This window comes from Paroedura picta, chromosome 18 (assembly GCF_049243985.1).
Source record: "Paroedura picta isolate Pp20150507F chromosome 18, Ppicta_v3.0, whole genome shotgun sequence".
In the NCBI taxonomy this organism is placed as follows: domain Eukaryota; kingdom Metazoa; phylum Chordata; class Lepidosauria; order Squamata; family Gekkonidae; genus Paroedura; species Paroedura picta.
The window spans coordinates 8866495-8887261 of NC_135386.1; the positions used below are offsets into that span (position 1 = coordinate 8866495).

General features: G+C 46.6%; 1 protein-coding gene across 2 annotated transcripts; it reads right to left on the reverse strand.

Annotated features, from left to right (window-relative positions):
* Positions 1 to 1548: 1548 nt before the first annotated feature.
* On the reverse strand, positions 1549 to 20760 carry FSD2 (fibronectin type III and SPRY domain containing 2). 2 transcript variants are annotated; one of them, XM_077317748.1, is made up of 13 exons: positions 18993 to 20760; positions 16802 to 17472; positions 16624 to 16719; positions 14825 to 15058; positions 12900 to 12922; positions 11405 to 11526; positions 10043 to 10207; positions 8939 to 9073; positions 8100 to 8253; positions 7551 to 7684; positions 5933 to 6065; positions 3272 to 3448; positions 1550 to 2092 (listed from the first exon to the last, which is right to left on the reverse strand). In XM_077317748.1, exons 2-13 carry the CDS (start codon positions 17336 to 17338, stop codon positions 1843 to 1845), a joined length of 2160 nt encoding a protein of 719 aa, XP_077173863.1. In that variant the 5' UTR covers positions 17339 to 17472; positions 18993 to 20760; the 3' UTR covers positions 1550 to 1842. The 2 variants fall into 2 exon arrangements, with proteins under 2 accessions (XP_077173864.1, XP_077173863.1); XM_077317749.1 differs by lacking the exon at positions 14825 to 15058 and having other exon boundaries at positions 1549 to 2092.
* Positions 20761 to 20767: the final 7 nt, after the last annotated feature.

Consider the following 20767-nt stretch of genomic DNA (forward strand, 5'->3'; position numbering starts at 1 on the left):
CCTCAGATCTTGGAACCTAGGCAAGGTAGCCATGGTTAATTGTTGGATGGGAGACCACTAAGGAAGTTGTGTAGGCACACCCTTGGTTCTTGGAAAGAGGGAATTGCTTAAAGGGTGTCTCATGGCTGGCCTTGTGGTTAAGGTGCTAGAATGTTCTACTCCCCCAGGCCTCATTGTAATCTCTTGGAAACACTAAATTTGGAGGAATAAGAAAGTAGAACTGGTAAAGAGTGGGCTCATGGGAATTGCAGTCCACGAACATCTGGAGAGCTACAGTTTGATCACCCCTGACAGCCAAAGAACAAGGTCTGATCAAGAAATGCGTTCAGGCTGGATTGCCTACAATGTTTTTTTTACTTTTTGCATGAACTGGCTGCAGTTCTTTTTTTAAAATTGGTTTGTGTGTTTTCAACCAGTTTGCTTAACCTGAGGCATTCATGTTAAGGGTTCCCGTTAGTGATGGAGACTTTTGAAATTATCAGTGGAGCTAGAAAAGCTGTTGATTCCCCGCTCGCATAATACTAAACCAGTTTCGTTTAAGGAGTGTACCTGGCCTCAGTAGCTTATGGGATTCCTTCCCACAAAGTCTGTTGACAGCCACTTATCTGCATTAGCTAGCAGCCACCCGTACAAGTCCTGCAGCCCTTTCAGAAAGCTGTGATAAAATGGAACCTCCAGGTCCAGAGGCAGTATACCTGTGAATAGCAGCACCTGAATGCAAAGAGCAGAGAACGGGTATTGCTTTCATGCTCTGGCGAACTTCTCTTTCCACTCTCCACCACAGCATGGGGTGAGAGTTTACTATCACAGAACAGACTTTTGGGTGCTTGAATGGCATGACGGGGTATTCCGAAGCTCAGAAATCCCGTATGAGGATTTTCCGAGGCCTGACCGTTTGAATTATGATTTGGCTCGGATCATACAAATAGTTACTACGGGATGCTAACTAGTGCCCTCTAGTGGTCACCGTGTGTTTCAGTCCTGGGCGTTTACTTGAGCTGTCTGGCGTTTCCCTTATCCCTTGAGGCAGATTTCACCTTATGGATTTTGGGTGGTACTTAGGTGCAAATCCACAGAGCAAAGCTGGATGGAAAATCTTTTGAAGTTTACAGTAACCAAAGGAGAGATTCCTAGTGTCCGTAGAAATATGCAAAGAAATAGGGGAATTATGTGTTTATATATGATCACGTGACCCTCTGTTCCAGGGGTAGTCAAACTGCGGCCCTCCAGATGTCCATGAACTACAATACCCATGAGCCCCTGCCAGCGACCGCTGGCAGGGGCTCATGGGAATTGTAGTCCATGGGCATCTGGAGGGCCGCAGTTTGACTACCCCTGCTCTATTCTGTGCATGGTTACAAATCTTTTTTTTTTTTAAACAACCACCCTGCTCTTGAAAATGTTTATGAGACTCAGGATAAATGTTTACGCTGCAGGTTTTGTGTGAGGTTGCTTCCCAAATCTTGGCACGTCCCAGAGACAGCTGCGACACGAAGGCGATTTCTGTCAAGAAGAGGGCCCAGGAGAGACATGTCATTTCTGCGATTTCTGTTTATTCACAGCCCTATACACAGAATGTGAGGTAGCAAATTCCCAGAGAGTGCTCTTCAGCAAAGCAGCTTTTTCCCGGATCTCTTTAGTCTGGCCCTCCAGTAGAAATCTTCCCTCCTGTCACCTGGCAGCAAAACGCAGCGTTACTGGAACTCGTTCTTCACCATTAAAAGTGTGCAAGGTGTGTGTCCCATTTGGGTACACAGACTGCAGACGCCCATTGAAGAAATCTCTCTTTATGAAATACCACTTTCCATTTCCTCTGGAACGATGCAGAACTGCTAGCCCTAATCATGAAACCTCGGAGATGGGCATGACCAGGCCGTTTCTAATTCTAAGTGTGCTGGGCTCCTCTACTGCAAAGCAAGGGCACACGAAATCCTGGAAGTGGATGTGAAAGGTGTACAGGTGTTGCATGATGTCTGTGTTAAAAAACGACAGTGTCCCACTGTCATAGTCCAACAGGAGGCCGATCTTCCTGGGAGGGACCGTCAGCCTGACATCAGGGGTCATGCCATTGTTCAAAAATTCATAGACGTGTCTGTGCAACAGAAAAAGCAATAGAGTTAGAAGTCCATCATGGACTGAAGTTGGCTGATTGTCCAACTGGGCACGCCCACCTCTCCCAAAAGTTTAGCAGCTTTACTCTATTTCTTTGACAAGGATGCAGGCTTGGCTTGGTCTGTAGGCCAAGTTACATGCCATGTTCAGTCTTGGGCAGCATATAGGTATCTATGTCAGGCTTTCTCAGCCCGGGTTTTGTGAAACAGTGAGGTTTCTTGATGTCCCTGGAAGGCTTTCCGGAATGGGTGGCAGTTAATTAATCTTTTAGATATTTTTCAGATTTGCTAAACATTTACCCGGTGATATAAGCATAATGATCATGTTGACCAGCCACCCCTCAAAGGGCCTGGAGGAAGTAGGAGGTAAGTATTAAGTGTAGATGTTCTGCGTTTTGCCAGATTAACTTCCTGCCCTGTGCCTCCAATGCTGATGTAGCAAAGCAGTCTGTCACTGATTGGTCAGGGCATCCGTTCAAAGACTTCCTGGTTCCCGGTTGCCATTCCTTCACAAGACTTATTTTTGCCCTCATTCTGCGATCTGCTTTAAAGTGACTGTTCCAAAAGCCCACACTTCTATGAGCAGAGATTTGCCTCTTGGATTTACTTTCCCCTCCTCATTCTCTGCGAGGCTGCTGCCTTCCCCCACCACGGCTCCTGCAGGAAAAGAAAAATAAGCATGCTCCACTTGCCCCTCCCCCCAGCGGGCTCTTGGGAGTCAAGAGGCAGGAAATAAAGCACTCTCCAGCCTTGTGCTCTAATACCAGCTGGAGCTTCACCCAACCCCCCCTCCTCAAGCGGGAAGGAGACCAAAAATTGGGACAATGCAAAAGCAGAAGGGTGAAGTGTTTAAAATGGGAGAACAGAAGGCTTACAGTGAGAAAAAGCAAGACTTACAGTGGGGAAAAACATGAGTGCAGATTCTACTGAGATGTCCATGGACTACAATTCCCAGGAGCATGCTGTCAGGGATTCATGGGAATTGTAGTCCGTGGACATCTGGATAGCCACAGCTTGGCCACCCCTGTCCTAAGGCAGGCCCAGGTTTGCCCTTGAATGTCTCCCCTCTCTTGTGTCCTCCTCTTGGCAACAGAACCCTTGTGCATACATAACTTGCATTTCTGTGCTATCCCATGAAGAGGATCAGGAAGGGTTTTTACCTGGAAGGAGTGACAGTATGTCTCATGCACCAGCATGAGTGGCTTGTCCCTAAATAGCTGTCCCTGGACACGTTTTCAAAAGCCACGCCGATGCGGTATTCGATACTGTCGTCGACATCCACCTCCCAGTAGTGTCTCCCCTGGAATGATATTGGCTTCCCAAGAACGGCAACAGACCTGGCCGAAGGAAACAGAAACATGCTGTTCTAGTCAAATAAAAGTGTCCTGGTGGCTTTGAGGAAATGGGTTTTATCACCCGTTTTTCCCTACCCGAAGAAGTCTCAAAGCGGCTTCCGATCGCTTTCCCTTTCTCTCCCCACAACAGACGCCCTGTGAGGCTGAGAGAGCTCTGAGAGAGACTGCTCTTGGAGAACAGCACTATCAGGACTGTAGCTAGCCCAAGGTCACCCGGCTGGCTGCCTATGGAGGAGGAGTGGGGAATCAAACCCAGGTTGCCTGTTTAGAAGCCGCTGCTCTTAACCATGACACCAAGCTGGATTTGATGGCACTTTGTGACTTCAAGAGGTTTCCCATGTGAACACAGCATCTTTTTGGGGGGTTACATGTCATGCAACCACTTTGCCAGTGCTATTCCATAACAGCTGAGTCCTTTAAAGAAGAAGAGCTGTTTTTTCACTACCCAAAGGGCTCTCAAACCGGCTTTCCCCTCCTCTCCCCACCACAGACACCCTGTGAGGGACGTGGGGCTGAGAGACCCCCTGAAAGAACGGCTCTGTGAGAACAGCTCAAATAGAACCATGACTAGCCCAAGGTCTCCCAGCTGGCTGCGCGTGGAGGAGCGGGGAATCAAACCGAGTTCTCTGGATTAGAGCCTGCCACTCTTCAGCACTCCACCACACCGGTTCTCAGATCAAAAGGAAAAAGATTAGATGAGTTTCAGAGAGAGGTCATGCCCTTTGCAAATAATACTTTCTGAGTTTCCATTTCTTGTCCCCCTGGCATAAAAGAGGCTCTTTGCAGCAATAATGACCAAAGTTCTGGCACTTTGAGCAGAATTACTGGGTGTTGATGGAAAATACAAAAGAGAACCAAGATTCCCAAGTATTGAAGGTGTTCCTGTTCTTATCCCATCACAGTGACTTTGATGGAAAGCGTCTTTCCGTGCCTGCTTTGTTCTGCACTCTGCCTCCTACATGGAAACTCCCCTCCCGCTTTTTCGAGCAGGCTATTCTGCTTCCCAGAGTAATACGATGCATTTCCTTCCTTACAAAATACAAACCCTCTCCTGAGACGGAGCATCTTTAGGGCTGGCCTTCTCAACCAGGGTTTTGTGAAACCGTGTGTTTCTTGATAGCCTTAAAAGGCTTTTCCAAATGGGCGGGTGAATACTCTGGTTTCTCTTTAGCTTGCATAACTCTTTATCGGGTGATATGACCATATATGATCATGTCGACCCACCCCCTCCCAAAGTGGCCAATGATGGGCCTGGAGGGGGTGAGAAGGGGAGGGGCCCCAAGTGGGCGTGTCCATAGCTCTGCTTCCCAACCGTATTCTGCACGATTACGCCACTTCTGGGGTTTTTCGAAGCCGGAAGAATGCTTCAGGGGGTTCTCAATGGCAAAGAAGTTGAGAAAGGCTACCTTGGGGACAAGGGAATTCTGAGCAATCTACACTTACTTTTCTGACTCTCAAAGATGGGACCATCCCATCCATCCGATTGCTCTCGTATTTGTCACCGAGTTCAATTCAGCGATCCTGTGGGCACTATGACCGATGTTCTTTCCCAAAGCAAAGAGCCAATGAGCATCTGGAGGACCACAGGTTGACTACCCCTGCTCTAACCTATCAATATAACCCGCCCCTGGTCCCTGAGCATTCTGATGGCTCGGCGGGTCAGACGATGTGTTAAAGTCATGTTGCTAAAGCAGCAGCGGCAACCTCTGGAAATTGAGTGGGGAGGAAGAGACGGAAACACCCGTCTACCTCCTCGAGAAGCCGGTGACAGGTGACAAATGAAGACAGTCATTAAGTGAGATGGGGTAATTATGCTAATTTTTTAAAAATCCCACCGCCATGGGATTCAGAGCACTGTGCTCTGCTGGCATCCCAATGACGTAGTTCCAATTTTCTTGCGTTCAGGACTCTGCAGGCTGGGGGTGGGGGTGGGAGACAGAATTCAGTGCTAGAAGCATAGAAGCCTGCCGAATTTGAAAGAGCAGGTACGTGGCTTGCGGTGCTTGAAACAGATGAAACGGTAATAAAATCCCATTTCTTCTGGCAGGCGGGGGTAGCAGCTTGCTTTCTTGATAATTGCTGCTGGTGGTGTAAAAACCTAGCGAGAGCCCCTCCAAAAACACCCCAAACCTGTTAATACTGTGCCGTTCTGCGGTAATATTAGTCAGCGGAGAAGGTGAGTCTGCTTTATTTCAAGGAAGGGGGCAGATTATTACTTCTGCCAAGGGCTCAGGGCAATATCCGTGGCGGGCTGCCCCCCCCCCACCCAATTTATCCTCCCTCCAGGCCTGTGAGAGGTGGGGTGCCCTGTACGTGCATCAAAAATGCACATCTGGTTTGCATCACACATTTCGCTCTCTTGACTCCCCCTTCCCCTCCCAAAAAAACCCCCTCTGGATGCAAAATTGTACCTTACATACAGATGATGAAAATGAAAATAAGCATCCAAAGCTCTGGATTCCGTACCTCGTGAAACTGTTTTCGTGGAAGCACAAATCGCTTTTCGGACTGTCGGTTTTGCGGTGGGCGATGGTGAAGCCGTCTTCCAGGACGGAGAGCGAGGGGTGGGCCGTCCCCTCGTTCAGAGTGAAGTAGGTGCCTGTTAACAGAACAGGGATCCTTAACGGGTGTTGGTTGACGGACCCCTGGAAATGGAACCATCCTTGTACAGTGCCTCATTTCACACATGCATAGACAGAAGGGAATCTGGGCTCCAGGGCTGGGCCACCCCCTCTCCCCTGAGCTTCCAAGAGGCCGTTTTTCCTGCCTGCCTGCCTGCCCACACAGCTCCAGCTGCACCTGGCCTCCTCTTCCTCTTTCAGCCTGTTTCCTGAGCCCTCCCTTCTACATGAGGCCAGCTTACACCCCTCCCCTGCCTCCACAATGCCTGGGCAAGGCTGTTTTCTGCCGGGGTTTATTCCGAAGCTGCCACCCCTGGACAGCCAGCTGCACTGGGGAGCAGGAATTGCCAAGGAGGGGGTGCCTCCTTGGGTGCACACTGCAGGTGGCCTTGTGGCTCTTCCATCCCTGACCTCTTGTCCATGCCCCTCAAAGCACCCAGGCCGTCACCTTTTCAACGTGGGTTTTTCACTGGTCAATCTCCTGTGCTTTTCAAAATGCATTTCGAAGTTTGTCTCCCTGCATGTACGGCGCCCACAGAGCTGTGGTCTATCCTACCATTCTACCATTTTGTTGCTGCTTTGTCCTCCCATCTGTGTGAATTTGGCCTGAGTTTTTCAAGCTGTCTCTTGTCTCTTGCCACCCCCTCCCCTGAGGCTTTCCTGCAAGTGTGGATGAATACAGATAACTCCTGGCCCACCGGTATCTTACCATGGGATATATGCAGCCACCTGACGAGTTGATCATCTGGGCCAACCTTATAAATGACATTTTATCTCTTCCTTGGCTCAGCAGGATTTCTGATCAGTTCTGGAAGAACATAAAATTCTACCCTACTTTTTCCTATTGTATTGACGCTTTTCTTGCGTGTTCCTGCTCCAGTAATGCCTTCGTGGAAAACTTGGAAGTTTTACTCCATGCATTGCTAGACCTGGTGGAACATCCGTCATTATGCATGCTTACCCGAAAGTCAGCCCAATGGAACACAGGGAGGCTGACTTCTGAGTAAGCATGAAAAGACAGAAGCGTCTGAGCTAAGAAGTCATCAATTCAAATGCTCAAAAGTATCAAACTCCCGGTCACTTGCGATAGTGAGCAATATCGGTTTGCCGGTCTCAGGAGTGGCGGGAAATAAGTAGTAGTAGTAGTAGTAGTAGTAGTAGTAGTAGTAGTAGTAGTAGTAGTAAATAATTAAAAATAATAAAATAAAATAAAATAAAATAAAATAAAATAAAATAAAATAAAATAAAATAAAATAAAATAAAATAAAATAAAATAAAATAAAATAAAATAAAATAAAATAAAATAAAATAAAATAAAATAAAATGATGATGATAATAATACTAATAATAATAATAATATGGGGTTTATAAGAACCGCTAACCTTATAGCAATGCTAAGGGGTTACTGGCGATAATCTATGAGTGTTTTGAAAAAGTGGGATATAAATGTTAAGGATTATTACCGGTGCTAAGGATGGAAACCGGCTCGCTTGTTTCACTGGCGCCTCCCATGTTCACGGCCTTCACAGCCAGCAGGTACTTTGTCCGTGGGTCCAGCTGAATTAGAGATTCACAGTTTGGGATCCCTACAATGGACCTGGAGGAAAATGGAAAGAACTCTTGAGAAAGAACGAGGAAAGAAGGGCAGTCCCTCTGGGGCCCTCTAAAATTGTGAAGACCTTTCAGGCCAGTCTTAAATATGGCTAAACTGTGGCTCTCCAGATGTCCATGGACTATAATCCCCATGGGAAACTGGATAGATCTGGATCTATCACCTGGGGAAAAGAACATGGCTGTGAAGGAGGATTAGGAAGCCAGAGGGTAATGGGGTGTGAAATTTGGATCTACTCTCCAGGAGACAAAATGTTATATGGAAAGTTTTGCATAGTTCCAATTATTTTTGAATGCTTTTGTGCAGAAAGGGACATCCCCTAAGGAACAGTGGTTGCTCTTCAGACTCCTTCAACCATTTGGGGTGCAGTGAAAAATATGACCAGGGCCTTGCCACTCACTCCGTAATCATGTCCTCCTCTCCTCCATCTATCAGCTTGGACAGTTCAACCGTGTAAGAGTCAACAGGGTTCGTGTTCCCAGATTCCCAGCTTACCAGAGCAGCATGTTCACAGCTTTGGATCTCCTTACTTTTGATAATTGGAGGCAGAGGAGCTAGAAGGAAGGACAGAGAGGACCTGTCGGGAATCACGCTGAGCCCAGTCAGTAAAGTCCGTGATAAAGCACATTCAGAATCCAGGCAGCCATTCAGGATCCAAAGAAGAGTTTTATTAAATAGACAGTACTAGATGCTGGAGTGTGCCAAGACCCCTTGAGCAAAGGTCTTGGCAGATACAAAGGTACAATAGACATTTGATGACTATTATAGAGCAGAAGCTATAGGGGAGGGGGTACAAGGAATTTAGGCGGGAGAGCATCGGACAGCAAGGGTGTAAGAGTTCCTAGCCAGGCCAGATGGCCTGATCTTTGATCCTAATAATTACATTTCTGTTGAGACTCTGCTGCCTGAGCAAGGTCATGATAAGTGGCTTAATAAGGAAGAGAGATAGTGGTGTCCCACTGGGAATGCAGAGGAGGCATGTAGCCAAAGGGAGATTTACAGCTTTACGGTGCCTGGTGAGGCCAGGATGCAGGGAGGGCATGAATCGGTTCATGACAGGACCTTGCTTCAGTTTGAGGTGTAATGTATGCAACAGCTCACATCTGTATTACTGAAGTTTGGAAACTTATCCTGTGAATGTTCCATGTTGAATGTTCTGGGGTTTTTTTTTTTGTAAATTTTGCAAAGTGAATACTTTTAAAAAGGTTAACCTTAAAATTATTCACGGGATACATTTACCTGTCAGATAAACAGCTCTTTCACTTGCTAACCCAGCTCCGGCGCTGTTGAGTGCTCCTACCCAAAATTCATACTGTGTATTCGGCACCAGGTTAGTAACCGTAGCATAGGTTTCTTTGACATTTAGCATAAACTCTGAAATGGGGAAATGGAAGAGTTAGGTCATTATTTTAAATTGTTGTTGGGTTTTCAAAATTACACACATAAACGGGGGGGAGGGCATTGTGCCAAAAAGGCTGTTCTGTCTTCCAATCATGAGGTCAGGGAGAGGGAGAGACTGTTTTAAAAGCCTCAGGTTGGATATATTCAATACTACGTTTTTTCCCCTTAACTCCTCTTTTCAGTCCTCTAAATGAGCTTTAAAAACATTGTTATAGGCAGAGCAGTGATTTGAACCTGGGTCTCCCAAACTAATCTGAAACTGTAACCACTATATCACACTGGCTATTGCGAGGAGTGTCACGCAAACAAGGTGGTAACAAGTTGCTTGGTGATTGCTGCAGGGCCGACCCCAATGAATCCTCCTTCACAGGCCAAAGTAGCCTCGAAAAGAGCCCTGCCCCTACCTTTTACTGACAGACACCAAGGCTTGAATGCTGACAATGCTGTAGTGGTTGCCTAGCAACAGCCGCAGAGGCACTGTTGTTTTAGAGAATTTCAATTCCATAGTGTGTGTTTTTTGTCTGTTTCTAGAGTTCAGATTTTCTGCAAATCTGGGGAGTTTTTCAGGCTAGTAGAAAGATCTGTATCATCTATTAATAGTGCTAATTTAGAGATTGACGTAACCATGGATTTGGCTGTGCTACAAATCAGACAGAGTGAAGGCATGGTGATCCAACTCTTCATATAATTCCTAAAATAAAACAATCCTTTATTTATGTATCTCTACTGCCTGACTTCATCTTACAGTGTTATTAAATAACTAGGCATTATACTGTTTTTGCTTTTCTAATGTGGGCTAAGGAACTCAGTTCAATGCCTCCAACAAACTCAAATCAATGCAATTTCCAAATTCACCCCCAAACACATATTGCTCTTAGCTGTCAGGTATAGTCCTTTCCTCACCCATTACCACTAAAAGCCACCAGGATTCGGTCTGCTTACCATCTTGCTCATCTTTCGAGATATCATTGCTTACTCGTCGGTAAAACAGCTGGTACCTTTCAACGATATCGTCTGAGAAAAAGCTCCAGCATACTCTCACAGACGTACCAGTCGCTGAGCTGGGGTCTTGGGAATTCATGACTGGTGCACAAGGAGGCGAAGCAGCTGGAATAACAAGAAGGAAATCCGTCAATAGGCTCCACGTGTTGAATGCAAAAGGATCGGAAAATGTGCAGGACTCGGCATCAGGGCTGTAGGATACAACCAAGGATAGAGTAGAGCAGTGTGTTCCCCCACCCCCAGTTTCCTCGCAATAATAATGTAAATCAAAGGGCCTTCTCAGAATGATAAGGTCTTAGGGTAAAAGCAGAGTAAAGACAGACACAATATTTTAACCAACTGGGGTTGCTGATTCCAGCACGAAAAATTCCTGACTATTTGGGAGCGGAGCCTGGGACAGTAGTGTTTGGGTAGGGGAGGGAATTCAGTAAACATTCGATTGCCGTAGAGCAGGGGTGGCCAATCTGTGGCTCTCCAGATGTCTATGAACTACAGTTCCCATGAGCCTCTGCCAGGACATGCTGCAATAGAGCATCTTTGACCTTGTTCAACCTTTTGATCGTAGCAATACTGCTGAAATGTTTTTTCAGGCTTCAAGGTACCAGGAAGTGATATCAGCTGGCCACGCCCCCTCCAGGAAGTGAGAGGAGCCTCAGCCAGGAAAGGTTTCAATGGCTTGGGCCTCTCCCCTTCCCCTCCTCTCCTGGCCTATTGGCCTGCCCATATAAGGGTCAAATAAAAAAATTTTAAAAAAATATTTCCTCTTCACCTGGAGATGGAAATGGCAGGAACAGGGTAGGAGGGCTCTACCCAGCCACCATTTTGAAACTTCCCTATGCCACAGTACCACTGAGGGGGCTTCATGATGCCACATAATACCACGGTATTGTGGTTGGGAAATCCTCAGAACCTGCTGTTATCTCCAGGGGAACTGATATCTACTCTCTGGTGGATCAGCTGTAATTCTGGAAGAACTCCAGGTCCTACCTGGAGAAATGGAAATCCCATAAGCAATTGCTGCAGCAGATGTCCATGGTAAAGAGGAATGTGACCTTACATTTTAATAAGAACATGTGAAAACACCAGCCAATGATGTGCTCACTCGTTTTGTAGGCTTGCCCTTTCCTTATGTTTCAAGGGGGCGGTCCCCCTTTCTATTTTTTTAAAGCGGCTTGTGTGTTGACCTGTCTGTTCAATGAAAGGCAGCTTCCTATCTCTCCCCTTCCCACAAGTATGCCTTTAATGATCTTCCATTAGCCTTATTATTTTGACTGCAAAGCCCGGAGCAGACAAGATGAATACCTGGCACCGCTATCACGGAATCCATTAATTCCCCAACATCAGAGAAATCTATAACTCGGTCTTCAAAGTCTGCCGGTGTTGAGAGTTTTATATCCACATCCTTTTTCAAGAAATCATCTAATCTGTAAGTGCAAAAAAAAAAGGGAGGGGGGTTATTTGATGGCAACTCTATTTTCTCTAAGAGCTTTGGCCATAGTTTTTTTTTTAATCAAATGAAATAACATACTACCTTTCCATCTTTTTCCCTATACGAGAAAGAGAGAACCCAAACTGTTTGCTAATTGTGGCAGAAAAAATCCTAATGGCTTAAAAAAAAAGCATTTTAACGATTGCAATGTACTATGCTTTAATGATATCCCCAAAACTGCTAGCTGTGATCGATGTCTATTTTCCCATCCACACCAGGCTGGAGTTTGTCTGTGAACGAAATATGGTTGAGCCATAGTGCTTGTGCAGGCATTTCTATGTGCTATCAACAGGTTGTTCTTGCTCTAGTGAGATGCTAACCTCACTAATAAGAGGATTCTAGCTATCGCCGAGTAATGTAATTTATTGCACAGGAGCACCTTAAAAAAATGATATAAAGGCATTTTCAGATAGCCCGCAGTGCTACCTCTACACCTGGAACTATTATTTTCCTAATTTATTCCCTAATTAAGTTATCTACCAGCCATTTCCCCATTCAGATTGTTAAATCTATTTTAGCAAAATTGCTCTACCACATCCGAACATCTGTTCAGGTGCAAATGAAATGTTGCAGCTGCCCAGGAAAACCCTTTCTGAATTACCTCACTCCAGAGGTTTCCCTTTAACTGAATCAAGGTTTCTTTGACACAGACTTGCTAAAGCTATTTGCTGCTCTCCATTTCTTTATTTCATACTGGTAATTAGTTCAAACTCATTGTTTTAGGGGCTAACCGCCCAAGCCTGCCCTTAGAATACATTTTGGACCCAGTTTTGAGTGTGCCGTTCCTGGACGCAGAACGCACACCCAACTCTGGTGCTAGCTCATCTTGCTGCTTCTCTCTGTTGGACTTCTGCACATTGTGGATGGTAGCTATTACATTTTTCTGATCCAAAAGATCAATCCTCTTTCGTACCATCACAGCTGTTTTCTTTTTCTTGTATGCTTGTTTAGTTTAAATAGTCTGAATATGTGCTAGGGACTTTTGCTTTGTTTTTTAGATTCAATCCTTTTTGGTTCATTTCTCTGTCTCTGCCTGAGATCTCTAGCTAGGATCCTCCCCCCCCCCCCCATATACATATGTGGAAGAATCTCACTGGTTCCCCCTCTCACTCAGCAAATCTAGAATCACTAATTCCCCCATCATGTTCTAGACACAAGTCTATAGTAGATAACACAGATGCAGATCAGTCTACCTTTAATAAGTACTGCCATCACATAATTAAATATAAGAGGTGGATATGGGACAGCCAGCAAATTAAATATTTCCACCGCCCCGATCTTATTCAGCACAAGAGGAGGGGAAATTACCTGTGAATGATAGCTATTGCATTCTGTAAGAAAAATAGAGAAAGAAAAATGTTAGTGGTAGGAACATGCTGAAATTTTGTGGTGGCTACAGTCACAACAGATGCTGCGCAAAATGACCAGCCCCCATGGTAGAATGACCTGCTGAAGAAAAGGAGGTAGGTGCAGAGCAGGGACTCAGAATGTGTGTCCTCCAAGGCAGGGGTAGTCAACCTGTGGTCCTCCAGATGTTCGTGGACTACAATTCCCATGAGCCCCTGCCAGTGTTTGCTGGCAGGGGCTCATGGGAATTGTAGTCCATGAACATCTGGAGGACCACAGGTTGATTACCCCTGCTCCAAGGGACACTCCAAGGCATCACTAGATGGTCCAAGCATGCCCAATGCAGCAACAATGGTAAAAAGCTGAGCAGATGGGGCCAAAGTCCAGATAAATGACTTATGCAGAGACACATTGGATGAGTTTGTTGAGCTTTTAGGAGCTTTTGGTTGTTGGTTCCCACAGCGCAATTTCTATTTTTCAACCTTTCAAAGACGTTTTTAGCGAATTCTTCTAAGGAGGTTAGGATGGTTGTCTTTTGGGTTTCTTCCTCTCAAAATTCCTGGGAGGTCTGTTAGGTTAAGAAATAGTGACTGGCCAATAGAGAAGCAGGGACTGGCAGGGAATGGTATGGCTCAGCTGGGCTGTGAAATGTGGAATTTGAGGAAAGATTGCTAAAGAACACTATGGAAAAGGGGGTATTTGAATGCCCAGCCCCCTTCCCGCATTAAACCAGCGGAAATTACAATAAAGCACTTGCTTGAACTAGCAAACAATGGCACAGATTCTTAAGTGAAATGCAATTTTCTTCCTTCCCGTCTTCCTCAAAAGGTTGCCCCTCCTAGTGCTATGATGCCTCCCTCCCTAAAATACATGACAAAACATAATTAGGGTGATCACACACAGGAACTGAGAATCCTTGTTGTGGTCTCTTAAGAAAGACACCTATTGAAGTGTTTTGAGCTGCTAGATACATTAGCCACAAGGCAGGAGTTTCCGTAATCTGGGTGGTCAGGGAGATTTCGCATTGGCCGCTCACCTGAATTCCCTGGCAAAATGAGTCATTAGGGCAGGCGGAAATCAATCTATTTCCCCACTAACAGCATCACCCTGCCTGCTCAATGTAAAAACAAGCAGATGTGGCAGCGGGTGAATGCCGGCAAATACTTTTAATCCTTTAGATCAGCGGGGTTAAGGAAATGTGCTTCATTTGTTGCCGGCTAAACTTGTACCATTCTGCAATGCGCCTGGCACCCTAATATGTTCATGTGCTTGAGCATCTGTGTGTTATTTTATTGTTATGACAACTCTTTGAGGTTGAGCATAAAGGACCAGATACCCTGGGCTTTGTTTTTATTATTTATATATTTACTTCTGCAGAGAGCCAGTATGGTGTAGTGGTTAGGAGTGCGGACTTCTAATCTGGCATGCCGGGTTCGATTCTGCACTCCCCCACATGCAGCCAGCTGGGTGACCTTGGGCTCCCCACGGCACTGATAAAACTGTTCTGACCGAGCAGAAATATCAGGGCTCTCTCAGCCTCACCCACCCCACAGGGTGTCTGTTGTGGGGAGAGGAATGGGAAGGCGACTGTAAGCCGCTTTGAGCCTCCTTCGGGTAGGGAAAAGCGGCATATAAGAACCAACTCTTCTTCTTCTTCTTCTTCTTCTTCTACTTATGGAAATATTTGTGGGCTAGAGCAGGGGTAGTCAACCTGTGGTCCTCCAGATGTTCATGGACTACCATTCCTATGAGCCCCTGCCAGCGTTTGCTGGCAGGGGCTCATGGGAATTGTAGTCCATGAACATCTGGAGGACCACAGGTTGACTACCCCAGGGCTAGAGATATAATTTCTTCCAGTCCCATTTCCACCGCACCTGATTCCTTACCTTTAACGCCTCCAGTTTATTTACACCTTGGCCTAGATCCTCGATGGCTTCCATCAGCTCTTTACAGGTGTCCAGGTTTTCTCCGCAGTTGACCAGCTGGTTGTACAAAGCCTCCAGCTTCTCCTTCTTCTCTTCCCCCAAAGCCTGCATGCTTTCCTCGTATCTCTGTTCGAGGGTCTGCATCACGTCGTTATAATGCCTCTCAAAGTTCTGCTCCTGCTTTGCAAAATTCTCCTGGAAAGCAGTGTGGGGTTTGGGTTGAGCTTCCGTAGAATTTGAGCTCAAAGCCAAGGTCAATCAGTGGGAAGCCCTTACCTATGACAACAAACCTGTTGGTTGAGTCCCAAATTTCTACTAGTGAAGGGGGGCGATTTTCCTGCTCCTGCTACAGATCTCCAACTTTGAATGAGCTCCCAGAAGAGCTGCGGGCTCTGCTGGAACTGCCACAGTTCATAGAATCATAGAGTTGGAAGGGGCCATACAGGTCATCTAGTCCAACCCCCTGCTCAACGCAGGATCAGCCCAAAGCATCCTAAAGCATCCAAGAAGGGCCTGCTAGAAGTTCCAAAGGGCCTGCTAGATGGAGCTCTTCCACCAGGCATTTGGTTGGGGACAGTGAACCTACTGAACCCCCTAGTAAAGTCCCTCCTCTGTACTCCCATCGTGGACTGATTGTAAGCAGCCTGGCTATTTCACTTTGCAGCTCCAGTGAGCAGATTCGTTATGTAAGGATTGAAACTTTCCAGTGGTTTCACTGTTGTGTTGACTTGAATTGTTTTACTGAATTGTCATAAACCAGCCCAAGACGACGATGCCGAGAGGGGCAGTCCTAGATATCGAATTATAAATAAATGTCAGGTGTTCCTCCCTTTTCTTTGGGGGGGGCATAATCCCCCTCTTTGACCAGCTGATCAGTGGTGGAGGGGTGAGGGCCTGGCAGTGGGGGACCCCGTCCCACTGGGGATGGGGATCTGGCATCACTCCTGGGGGCAAATAACCTGTCTTGAAATGGCCTACATTGTGTGTCTTAACGATCTGATCTATTCGGTTTGATTTGAATTGTTTGGGATATTGTGATTTGTAACCGTGCCACTGCAAGAAACTTTACAGGCCCTTTTTCAATAGAAAGGCTGGGTTAAAGAATTAGCAAAAACGCTTCTCCTAACGGTAAACCTTAAACATCACCTTCATTATCAACCTGGTCTGAGTCCGGTTGAATACCGCAATCCTGGAGGGAAAGGAGGCATTGTCGATAGGAGGGGTAGTCAAACCGCGGCCCTCCAGAGGTCCATGGACTACAATTCCCATGAGCCCCTGCCAGCCTTCGCTGGCAGGGGCTCATGGGAATTGTAGTCCATGGGCATCTGGAGGGCCGCAATTTTGACTACCCCTGGTCTATAGGGCAGATTGAAAGTGGTTTAACAGTCTGATCCCTTTGGCCCAGGGAATTTGGGAGCTTGTATTTCTTTGAGCAATCTTCCCATCCACTCCAGGCTTTCACTCCCAGAACCTAGGATTGCCAGCCTCCAGGTGGAACCTGTAGTTTCCCCATATTACAGCGGATGTCGTGACTACAGAGATCATCTCCCCTATAGAAAACGGCAGACTCCATGGCCTTATAGCCCGGCCCCTTCCCAACCTCTGGCTTCCCCAGATTCTACATCCAAATCTCCAGAATGTCTCAACTCAGTGCTGGCTGACCTACAGGAGTCTTTGAAGGAAACCATGCCCAGTAGATTCATAGGTAAAAACACCATGCACGAATAGGAAGCACACTTGGTTCGTTTGTTTCATCTTACCTCTACAGTGATAAAAATCTCCTCCAAGTGGCTGGAAAAATTCTCCAGGTGCGAAATCTGATCTTCCAATGTACAGATGTTTTTCTGAAGCTCGCCCTATCAAAGGCATAAGCTTTAGCATTGCAGGGTGACAGTCGAAAGAGTGAACCTCCCTCCTCCCGCCTTCTGGCGTCCTCACCTTTGCAAGCCCAACCATGCAGAGAAGAGGGATGACCTCGTGTTCCTCGTGACAAACCCCCTGATCGTCTTCCGCTCTGACCGGAACACAGCAAGTGATACAGTATGAATCTTGGTGGTTCGGTTTGAAGGGCTGCTCAGCCAGATCCAGCTTTCTACCATTGCTGCCCCTTTCGTTGTCTGGGCGTTGGGGTTGGGAATCCTTGCCAGGTTTCTCCTCTGTGCTTGGAGTTTGCTCTGTATGCACGTGGCTATTCTTTGCCAAACCTGCCGTTGAACTAGACCCAGGGCCCACGGCTGTACTCTCAGAACTAGCACCGAGTTTCACTTCCTTTGTGTCTTTCTCCTCACCATGTCCTGGCAGTTCTTCCACGCCTTTGCCCATCCTAGCGGACTCCTCCCTCTTCTCACGCAAAGTCAGGTCTCGTCTTCGGAAGGGTTCTTCCAAAAAGGTCGCTAAGTCCTCGCTGGAGTCATAAAGCTCCAAGTGATAGAACCTTGGGCTTCCTTGCTCATTCTGTTTGGGTTGGGAGTCCATTGCAGAATCGGGATTAGCAGAGATTCAATGACCGTGCGAAGGATATATTTGGGGGTTTTTTGAGAGGGATAGAGGCCTGATATTTCCCAGGATCTCCAGGAGGAGTAAAAGAAGCACAGTTTAGCCAAAACGACCTACAGGCACGGATGAAATATAGACAGAAGAATAGCCATATTTGTTGTAAACAGTAAAAGTTGTATTTCAGCTGGAACAATAATGCGGCTTTCTCAGCCTTTTTATTGTTGAGAAACCCCCGAAACATTCTTCAGGCTTTGAGAAACCCCCAAAAGGAGCATAGCTGTGGACACACCCACCTGGGCCCCCTCCCACCCCTCTAGGCTCATCACTGACCATTTTGGGAGTGTCATATATAGTCATATCACCCGGTATATGTTTAACATTTTTTTAAACAATATAAAAATTATTTCCCACCCATTTGGGAAACTCTTCAAGGGCCATCAAGTAGGCCCAAGATTTCACGAAGACCTAGTTGAGAACGCTTGCTTTAGATTGTATGTTGTGCAACAAAAATGCCAATTAATCTACAAGATGCATAAATCTTGTCCCTGTTTCACATCCCAGAAGGGACATATGCCTAAGAGTGACGGCAGCTTCACTGTACAGACAACAAAAAATCCAAAACATTTTATCCTCAAAGGCAAGGGTAGTCAACCTGTGGCCCTCCAGATGTCCATGGACTACAATTCCCGTGAGCCCCTGCCAGCATTTGCTTATGGGAATTGTAGTCCATGAACATCTGGAGGGCCACAGGTTGACTCCCCCTGCTCAAAGGGACCAATGCCTACTCTTGACACATCTACATGTGTGGAATACATGCGGGCATGAAACATGACAAGGGGAGGGCACAGTAGACAGGTTGTCCTCATAATCTGCCCTCTCCTTTGAAGGTCTCCTGCATATGTTGGATGAATTGCAACATTCCGATGTCTCATTGAGATTACAGATCAGCAACTAGTCCCTGCTAGCCAAATCTGGCTCCATGATAGTTGCTTGTCAATTGGCAGCCTTAAATCAAGTAGAACCCTTGAAAAGCAACTTTAGTCATAACTCTTGCAGGCTTCATTCATGCAGGGGTGGGCTGTGACAGCCCACCTGTCCCCCCCCCCTACTCAAAATGGGCCTCCAGGAAAATGAGCTACTGACCCCTAAGGGTGCAATATTTTTTGCGGGGGGAGAAATAAACAGTGTGCAGTATTTTTGGGGAGGGGGGAAATGAACTGTTTTTGCAGAATGCAAGCTTATTTATTTTATTTATTTATTTAGATTTCTATGCCACCCATTTCTTTGCAGCTCCGGGCGGTTTACATGAAACATTGTGCAGACTGTAACATCAAAACAACTTTCAAAAAACATTGCAAAACCACAATTATAATATAATGACTTGGCTTAAAAAAATGTGAATGCGTTTGACAAAATATCCTTTAGTTCTTGTCCTGTAAATCTGCAGCTTAGCTGATCCCACTGGGCCACCTGTATTGAGAGTTTATACCTTTGGCAAAAGGTTAACACATTATACTCAGGTTCACAGAGAAACAGTTTCAAAACAGCATGCTTAGAGGACCCAGTTCTAGTTATCTGTAAGCAACTGAGAATGCTCCTAGCCCAACACACACACAAACACATAAACACTTGCCATTAAATTCTTCTTATGCCCCAATAACAGCAAAACCACATCTGTTTCTCCAAGCAAATCTTGATTTTTCAAATGGAGGCCATTTCATGCCACTTCTCAGTAACTGCAAACGGCTGTAACTTTAGACAGTAGCTTCTTTCACTGAGAAGAGCGCCAGCGATGAGCCAGAGTTACAAATATAGCCGTGCATCAGCTGCCCTGTGAACCCAAGGCTGTTTCGAGTGTCACAGCGCAGAATGTCATGGCCAAAAAGCCGGGGAGAACGTTTTCCTGTTTCAGTAAGAGACATCTCACGGTACAATCAGAATAACCTGATGCCCCTGCCGTCAAAGCCGTTGCATGAAAGATTCTCTTTCAGTTTGTGGGTGTTTCTCTGGCATTTGGCTGACTCAGAGAATTGTTTTGATGCCTCCAAAAATCGCAAATGTGGGTTGGTGAAATAAATTTGCTCCGGTCAGGACGGTCTGTGCGATTTGTGACCTAGCAAAGATGAAGGAGGCTTAGTGGGAGATCAAGATGTTTCCTCTGTTGGGTGCCTGCAGAAAGAGGGGTGGTGAGCCACGATACACGGTGGGTGAGCTGTTTTTCAGCTTTGCAGACTCTTAAGTTGTGCAGATCGAATCCTAAGAGAATGCATGGAAGACACTACATATCAAATTACTGCGAAGGGGTAGTTACTGTATCTATTAATGAAGTAAGCCATGAAAGTTAGCACAATTAGACCCCTTCTCCGACAGGGCTGGGTGTTTTTGCCGCCCAGATACGAGGGTAAGTCAAAAAAATATTGCTCCTTGGATTCCAGTTCATACATACATGCCAAGCAAACCATGATTAAACATGTTACAGGAAGATCTCGAGGGCACCAAGGGCTGCACTCTGAGAATGTCATTGGAAAACCTTTCTCCAGCCACCCTGCAGTCCGGATCTTGCCTGTAAGATGTGCTTTCAGGCTATTTCTTCAGCAGGAAGGGGCTGTAGCTCAGTGGGAACAGCTCCATAGAACTGCAGTCAAGGCCAGGACAATTGTCAATTACACTCTTCACATTCAAAAGGGTCGCGTGTTGTCTGCAGTAGAAGAAGAAGAGTTGGTTCTTATATGCCACTTTTCCCTACCCGAAGGAGGCTCAAAGCGGCTTACAGTCGCCTTCCCTTTCCTCCCCCCACAACAGACACCCTGTGGGGTGGGTGAGGCTGAGAGAGCCCTGATATCACTGCCCAGTCTGAACAGTTTTATCAGTGTTGTGGCGAGCCCAAGGTCACCCAGCTGGCTGCATGTGGGGGAGCGCAGAATCGAACCCGGCATGCCAGATTAGAAGTCCGCACTCCTAACCACTACACCAAACTAGCACAATAAAACCAGAGTCCAGGGGCACCGTTAAGACCAGCAAAGATTGATTCCGGGCGTGAGCTTCCGAGGGCAAGCACAAATCTCTGCTGGCCTTAAAGCTGCCCCTGGACTCTGCTTTCATTGAGTCTGCCCATGCGCTGGTCTCATGAAAACCCCAGTTTTGCTGCGCTCAATCCGTCCCGCGGTCCCTGCGACCCTTGGGTGTATTTGTTCGCTGCCCACAAACCCAAGCTGCTTTTTTATTCTTTATATTTATAGTATATTCATAATTTCAAAATCCCCCTAACCAGATTTGGACGCCTGGCGCCCGTGCGCTCGATCCTCCCTCCCTCCCCAGCTGCCCGCAATCCCCGACGTCTCCTCCTTCCCCGCGTCTCCTCCTTCGGGCGCCCTCCCCTTCCGGGGTGGAGGTGCGGGGCGGCGGCCA